General features: G+C 33.5%; 1 protein-coding gene across 1 annotated transcript; it reads right to left on the reverse strand.

The window, feature by feature from the left end:
* Positions 1-7,153: 7,153 nt before the first annotated feature.
* Positions 7,154-7,625, reverse strand: LOC139868347 (glucose and ribitol dehydrogenase-like). Its single transcript, XM_071856680.1, has 2 exons — positions 7,283-7,625; positions 7,154-7,176 (listed from the first exon to the last, which is right to left on the reverse strand). The coding sequence occupies exons 1-2, from the start codon at positions 7,623-7,625 to the stop codon at positions 7,154-7,156; spliced, it is 366 nt and encodes a 121-aa protein (XP_071712781.1).
* Between the last annotated feature and the right edge of the window lie 1,286 nt (positions 7,626-8,911).

The raw sequence follows: 8,911 nt of genomic DNA on the forward strand, positions 1-8,911 counted from the left end.
ATTACAGGAATAGATACAGAAAGATGTACAGCAACAGTAGCGACTAGTGGTGGTTCTTTGAGGTTATCTGGGTGATATTCGGACATCATAGAACAAAAAACAGCGAGTGGTGGTTTGCAACGTGAAACATAAGTTGCAAACAGCGGTTGTTTGGTGATAAACGACTGCATACAGAACCAGAAACAAACGGGCATCAGGAGTGAAACAGTAGCTGTTTAGCATGTCTTGTTGGTTTACTGTTGGAGCAGAAACAGAAGCAGTGAGAGAGAGGATGAGTGTGAGGGAGATGTTGGCTCGTTTGTTGTGATAGGTGGTGGTTTTAAGTTTGGTCGATAGAAAATAGAAAGCAAAGAGGTTGGTGATGGTTATGGTTGTTATTGGTGGTGATTGTTTTCTTTGAAGATGAAGGTGGTGGCTCATTGGTTGTCTTGAGTGTGGTTCTCGAGCAGAGAGAGAGTGAAAGAGAGAGATTGAGGTTCGAATAAAAAGAAAGAAAAGAAAGAAGAAAACACCGTAGGTATGTTGATGGTGATGCTACGGTGGAACCATGGTGTTGTAGTGTTAGAAGGTGGTGATCAAACAAAGATAAGGTGATGGTTGTTCTCGACCATCAATACAGAAACATTAAAGAGGGAGAGGTGATGATCAACGATGAGTGGTCTTGGGTAGTCCGAATGGTAGCAGCTTACGATGGTACTTTGGTGGTTTCGTATGATGGTGAAAAGATGATAATAGATGGTGGTTGATCAAGGTGGTGAGGGTGGTTCATTAAAGTGGTGGTGGTTTGCGAGTTAATAGAAGTAGAAACACAAGTGTAGTAGCTGCAACAAGTTGCAGTAGTAAAATGATGGCGTGAAAGATGATGGTTTTTGGAGGTGATGATTGAATAGTTGTGGGTTTATGGTGGTGGTTCACAAACGAAACAAGGAAACGTTTATGGTGGTAGTTGATGGTTACGGTGGTGAATGATGGCGGTTTGAAGGCCGTAGGTGTTCATGGTTGTCAAGAGAGAAAGGTGTTGATTGTATGATCTTCTTCTTAAATTTGTAAATATATGTTTCATATATATAACTCTTTAACTGTAATCTAATAACAATTAATAATAATTATAATAATAATAAATACTATAATAATTAATAATAATAATTTAATAATAATAAGGGACATGTGCTAATTCACATAACAGCCACCCGTGAAAATCTAGCGACACTTTTAACGGGTATTATTTCGTGCTCCGTTGAAAATCAGTGGCGGATAAAAATCTTCGAAAAAATCTCAAATTTTTACATTAAATATATTTATTTATTTCGGTCTTTTAGGGTGTAAAATCAATCATAAAAGTTGACCTTTTTTTTATTAGCGCTCAATTAGGGTGTCGTTTACTAAATAGATTCGAAATCACAAAATATATATTTAATATACCTTATCTATATATATAGCTATGTTTTAAATAATAATTATCATAATCTCATATTTTTATTTTATTTTACATAATTAATTTAAATAACAACAACATATAATATTTAAAATTATATTTCCAATTATTATTAATATATATATATATATATATATATATATATATATATATATATATATATATATATATATATACAGATATCTATTTACAATTAATTGTTCGTGAATTGTCGGGAATGGTCGAAGGTCAATTGAATAAACGAAATAGTTCAAAATTTTTGAGATTCAACCTAACAGACTTTGCTTATTGTGTCAAAAATATTATATCGTATCGAGAGTTTGATTTAAAATTAGTCGAAAATTTCCGGGTCGTCACAAAGAGGGTACCAGCCGATCAGGTGTTGAGGTTAACGGCGGAGGTGGAGGTGGTGGCGGAATGGTTGATGGTAGTGATGAAAGTATATAGCCTATTTGTAGCTTTAACTCTTAATTGTATATATTTGTTTATGTATTCTTAGCCCATATATGTGTATAGCATAGTCTAATGCGCATGATTTATGTATTGTCTTATTTAGGCCTATGTACACCTTATTTAAAGGCATGAATATTTTATATTTATTCAAGGGAAAATACCAATCTTCATAATCTTGTCCACTCCGCATACGCCAATAATCTACGACAGAGAGAGCTTATAATCCAAATCTGTTGTTTGTTATCCGCATCAATGAAATAGCTTAAAGCATAGGCGGAGCCAATAGGGTGGCCGAAGGTGGCAATGCCACCCTCAACAAATTTAATAAGCCCATTATTATATATAATAATTTTTGTATTTATACTAGATCCATCAAATTTAACAAGCTTTTTTCAATTGGCCTATATTACTTTAAGTCCGTAGTGCCACCCTTAACGTTAAAATTAACTAGCCTTCATCAATTCGCCACTTTTAACGTTACCTTAAGTCCATAATGTCACCCTTAACGTTAAATCCTGGCTCCGCCATTGGCTTAAAGCATGCTTGTGCTCCATTACAAATATACAGAGGAATATAATAATGGGACAAAATGTGAATAATAAATTATGTAAAACGAGACCTCGGGTATAAGACGAAGTACGTCACTATCACCATATAATCCAAGCTAATTTATGAAATTAATCGCTTAAAAACAGAAATAAACACAGAAAAAAATGCTAACCTATTGACAATCGCAAACATAACTAGTAATTTAATGTTTACTAACATTTTTCGATCCATCGCTTACAAAACTAGTAATTTAATGTTTAATAAACAAATATATAAAGCAATTCATCAATTATTATACTATATACTAAATACGAACAATGGAGACCAATAACATCTCGCCACCTCGCCTACAATCACTATAGCTACTGTAGCAATTACTGTAGCTACTGTAGCATTTTTTTTTTTTTTTATTTCTTAACAATTACAAACATAGTTCCACCACCACCACCCACCGTGAACCTCCTATCACTACCACCAAAGAGCACCATCGGCTCCACCACTAGCTGTTACCAGCACCATCATGGTAGCAACACCATCACCGTCACCAACAATGACCTGTGCAGCCATTAGATCTGGAAAAGAAAATGGAGGGGCGGCCATAACAACCTCCATCGTCACCACCAGCGACCATTAGCTACACCTACCAGATTTTTGTCGGACAACACTTCAAGAACATAAGTTGTTGGCCGTTAAAAAAAGAAAAGAAAAGTGGGTTGCTTGGTGGATTGTTGGTGGCCAACGACGGTCTTGAAGCCTTGCAGCCACCGGAGTTGGTTATCGGAGTTTAGATCAGTGAAGGGACGAAATTCGGCGTTGATGGGAGACGGTAGCGTGGTGATCAGTGACGGCTAACGGTGATGGGTATGGTGGCGGCGGCAGCGATTTGAAAGAAAAGAGGAAAATTGAGAGTGTTTTAAATTTAGGGCAAAAAATGGATAATAATAACATGATTATATGATTATAGACCTAACAATGAGTGTGTAGGTTTTAAATCACCTAAATCATCTTTATTTTAAGTTACAAAAATAAAAAAATGTTGGGCTGTGTTTTTGTTTTAAAAAAAGAAAGAGAAAAGAGAGATAAGATAGTAGGTAGAAAAGGATACAACTATGGTATAAACTATCCACAGTTTATGAGGTGGTTTTCTGAGTATGTACCGAGTAACGACATATGAAGTACATTAATCTTCTGAACTCCTATTTCATTTTCTATTTATCATTTATTTATTTATTTATATATCAAATCAAATAGTCAAATAATAACATGTAAAATAATACCGGTATATTGTTACAAGTATCTGTTAAAAGTAAATTATGTGAACCTATAACTATAACTACAAGTTGTTTTACTAAATAATCACATGAATTCAAAATGTAGTGTTTAGACTATTATCGTTTTACTAATTATCTATTTCAAAATCCCATAGACTTTGATTTTATTTCAACTGATTTTGAAAAATAGACGATTCATTTTGCAAAAACTTTGTATAAATTCGTTTCCATTAACACCCACTTCATAACATAACCTCTAGCGAAAAGCGTACTTTTAATTCATATGAATAGAGTAAGTTTTAAACGTTTATTTACTGGTACAATTTTTAACAAATATATACTCCGTAATACAACTTAAATATTAATAGTCAAACTTTAAAAGGAAAAAATAATTATCTTGAAACGGTGGAGTTAACATGTAAAATGAATCAAATTAGGCTTTCAAAACGTTGATAATGTTGCATGTTGTAGGGAAAGAATTAAAAACTTCTTAGTGTTGTAAATATATAATTGGTAACCGAACAATTTAACCGATGAAACCGCATCCTACAGTTAACCGATCAATACAACTTCGCAGCGAAGCGCGGATATTTTTACTCGTTAACCCTAATATGCGTATCATATGATAACACGAGTATTAAGTGCTCCCTCCATTCTATAAAAAGGAGGGATATGTTTTCACTTTTTGATTCCTATCTTTATAACTTTCCATAATGGAAATTAAGAAAAGTTACAAAAAGAAAAGCAGAAAAGAGTTCCCTTTCTTTGACCAGTGTTGAACTCCAAAACCAACCAAATCAACTGAGCCGAACAAATTAAGGTTATGGTTAATCGAGCGGTACAAGTTAACTTGTAAAATTCCTTTTTCTTTTCTAACAAGCACAACTGAATTTCTTAGTAGTCACGTATTATAGTATCTCAGAGTTAGTTAGGGATAGCAAAAATACTCCTACCTGATGAAAAATTTGAAACGTAACATTTTTGAACCGGGTTCATATTTGCGGGTCGAATGCCGGGTAGGAAGATGGGTTTAATTAATTTGTTTTGCAAGATTACTTACAAACTCGCATATTCAACCCTTGTACCCAAAAAATGACCAGGTTCCCTTCTCCACCCCATATAATAATAACTCGCCGAGCCCGTGCGTTGCACGGTGACTCTTAATACAACAAACTGGATACATATATTTTAAATCAATTAACGGTATATTATTGTAGATGAAATAAATATAATATGATTAAGTTTTTATGATTTACACAAAACAAATAGATTAAGGATAGTACTCTATTTATAGGTGTGATAACTTAATGCGTAGGATAAAACTTTTTGAAAAATAAAATTATAATAGGAGTTTGTCACACCGTTTTCATAAAATTGACTAACACCGTTAGGTGATGCTCGGTTATAAATAGTTAGTTTGTTTTATCGCTTTCTAAGTTCGAGCCTCGATGGTTTTATTCTTGTACTATTGGTTGAAGACGTTTTCCTTTAAAACATCTTCGCTATCTATACAAGTTTTTGTTTTTTCGCCTAAAAAAAAATATTAGGATTTTGTCACAACAGCCACACGTTGACATGCAATAGCCTCAACATCAACATACTATATAGAGTTGTGCCAACAAATGCTTAAGAAAAAGTTTTTGAATGATAAAGTAAATATAGCCATATAACTGTAAGTATGTGATTAGTAAAATCAATACATCATTACAATATTCAACAGCTTCATATATAAAGTTCTCTTGAGAAGTTACAATAACTACACAAACATGTCAAATTATTTCAAAAGTACAAACTTGACATAGCTTTACTCTTTTTTCTTATAATATTATTCAAGGACATATTATACTATATACTAAATACGGACAATGGAGACCAATAATATCTCGCCACCTCGCCTACAATCACTGTAGCTAATGTAGCAATTACTGTAACTACTGTAGCATTTTTTTTTTTTTTTTTAAATTTCTTAACAATTACAAACATAGTTCCACCACCACCATCCACCGTGAACCTCCTATCACTACCACCAAAGAGCACCATCGGCTCCACCACTAGCTGTTACCAGCACCATCATGGTAGCAACACCATCACCGTCACCAACAATGACCTGTGCAGCCATTAGATCTGGAAAAGAAAATGGAGGGGCGGCCATAACAACCACCATCGTCACCACCAGCGACCATTAGCTACACCTACCAGATTTTTGTCGGACAACACTTCAAGAACATAAGTTGTTGGCCGTTAAAAAAAGAAAAGAAAAGTGGGTTGCTTGGTGGATTGTTGGTGGCCAACGACGGTCTTGAAGCCTTGCAGCCACCGGAGTTGGTTATCGGAGTTTAGATCAGTGAAGGGACGAAATTCGGCGTTGATGGGAGACGGTAGCGTGGTGATCAGTGACGGCTAACGGTGATGGGTATGGTGGCGGCGGCAGCGATTTGAAAGAAAAGAGGAAAATTGAGAGTGTTTTAAATTTAGGGAAAAAAATGGATAATAATAACATGATTATATGATTATAGACCTAACAATGAGTGTGTAGGTTTTAAATCACCTAAATCATCTTTATTTTAAGTTACAAAAATAAAAAAATGTTGGGCTGTGTTTTTGTTTTAAAAAAAGAAAGAGAAAAGAGAGATAAGATAGTAGGTAGAAAAGGATACAACTATGGTATAAACTATCCACAGTTTATGAGGTGGTTTTCTGAGTATGTACCGAGTAACGACATATGAAGTACATTAATCTTCTGAACTCCTATTTCATTTTCTATTTATCATTTATTTATTTATTTATATATCAAATCAAATAGTCAAATAATAACATGTAAAATAATACCGGTATATTGTTACAAGTATCTGTTAAAAGTAAATTATGTGAACCTATAACTATAACTACAAGTTGTTTTGCTAAATAATCACCTGAATTCAAAATGTAGTGTTTAGACTATTATCGTTTTACTAATTATCTATTTCAAAATCCCATAGACCTTGATTTTATTTCAACTGATTTTGAAAAATAGACGATTCATTTTGCAAAAACTTTGTATAAATTCGTTTCCATTAACACCCACTTCATAACATAACCTCTAGCGAAAAGCGTACTTTTAATTCATATGAATAGAGTAAGTTTTAAACGTATATTTACTGGTACAATTTTTAGCAAGTATATACTCCGTAATACAACTTAAATATTAATAGTCAAACTTTAAAAGGAAAAAATAATTATCTTGAAACGGTGGAGTAATTTTTAATGCAATACAACATGTAAAATGAATCAAATTAGGCTTTCAAAACGTTGATAATGTTGCATGTTGTAGGGAAAGAATTAAAAACTTCTTAGTGTTGTAAATATATAATTGGTAACCGAACAATTTAACCGATGAAACCGCATCCTACAGTTAACCGATCAATACAACTACGCAGCGAAGCGCGGATATTTTTACTCGTAAGGACTATCCATTGACAACTGTTCCATCTGCAAAAAAAAATAAAAAAATAAAAAATAAAATAAAAAATGAATAATAATAAATCGATATTAAAAGTGTGATAATTGATATTAAGTTATTAACAGATAATAATACCATTAGGATGAAGAACTTGGCCAGTAAAGTAGGAAGAGTCCTCAGATGCTAGGAACACATACGATGGAGCAACCTCATACGTCTGACCCGCCCGATTCATGGGCACAGTTGACCCAAACCTTCCTGTATCATAGTCATTGAGTGCAGAAGCTTCCGGTGGTGTCCATATAGGTCCAGGAGCCACACCATTAACACGAATCTTCTTATCGACCAAATCCAAAGCTAAACCCCTTGTGAAAGACACTATAGCTCCCTTTGTTGAAATGTAGTCAAGCCAGCTTGGTGGGTCAGGTATGTATGCTAAAATTGATGTTGTATTTATGATGCTGCTTCCTTCTTTCATGGACATCAAGAATGACTATCCATAACTTATTTTTACTATCAAATTTTAAATGGAAAAAAGTCACTGTATTACAATTTCATCCCGCATTAATCATAAATGGCAGTTTCAAAGCTAATCCACAATATGATATCATCATTGAAGTAAGTAATCTCTTATCAATGATGAAAAGGCTAATCTTAAAACTGGGGTACTACATCAGTCACTATCACTATATCACTCTACACATCATATTGCGCATTTATTATGACAAAAACTCCAAATATACTTAGACAACAATAAGAATGACATAACAATAAATGCGTTCATCCAAGATACATGCTGTCATGTTCTAACCTTACATAAAATACATAACATCCCGTCTGAAAAAAAAAGTAATCACCTTTCATCTCATATTTCATGTTGTGGACTTCACAAACAACCAAAAGGCATAACAAATTTGAAAAAGTAATCACCTTTAAGATATTCATCTCATATTTCATGTTCTAATTTGGGTTGTACAGACCAACCTAAATTTAAATGTAAAATTATATAAATTTGAAATTGTCATAAATATCTAAAGTACAAGATGTCAAATTTAGGCATAACAAAATTCATTTAATTTCAGTAACAAATTGAAAAATTGGATACTTACAGGATGTCATCAAGTTAAACAACCCGTGAGTAGACCATCGAATAGAATTGGTTACCACGATCACAAGTTGAAATGATAAATAAAGTCAGCTCAACCCACCCATTTTGCCATCTGAATAAAACGGCTGCATACTAACTCGTTCAGTGGAAAGTATCCATTTTGACCCATTACCCACCTATCCGGATGACCCATTTTACCACCTTTAGAAACTACAACGATATACTTGCATTGTAATATATTTATTTTATGGACGGTTTGATAAACGTTCATAACAATCACCTGATTGCATCTAACATTTTGTCGCCTTGTGACTTTCCACCTAAGATCATCGAACGTACACATGTAACCATATATCAACAATAGCATTGTGTAGTCAAAAACTGCATAAAAACATGACGTGTTATAGAAAATGCATTGAATAGTTCATCATTTTTCTATAAATTATTAAACATATTGATTCGTATGCCTGAGTGGCGAGTGATATAGTGTATTCGAACATTTTAACAGATGGTCCTAGGGTCTAGGTATTTTATAAAAATGTAATTTCGATTATCGAATCATGAATCATACATACTCATGGAGTATTTATTAAAGTAGCCCAATTATTAATCGATAACAAAACATTCACGTACTGCAAATACGGGTTTAAATCGAA

The sequence above is a fragment of the Rutidosis leptorrhynchoides genome, chromosome 9, assembly GCF_046630445.1.
Source record: "Rutidosis leptorrhynchoides isolate AG116_Rl617_1_P2 chromosome 9, CSIRO_AGI_Rlap_v1, whole genome shotgun sequence".
In the NCBI taxonomy this organism is placed as follows: Eukaryota; Viridiplantae; Streptophyta; class Magnoliopsida; order Asterales; family Asteraceae; genus Rutidosis; species Rutidosis leptorrhynchoides.

Coding starts and splice junctions, on each gene's coding strand:
- LOC139868347 (XM_071856680.1), bottom strand. CDS start 7,625: ATGAAAGAAGGAAGCAGCATCATAAATACAACATCAATTTTAGCATAC. Junction 7,177..7,282: donor CCAAGTTCTTCATCCTAATG/GTATTATTATCT, acceptor TTTTTTTTGCAG/ATGGAACAGTTGTCAATGGA.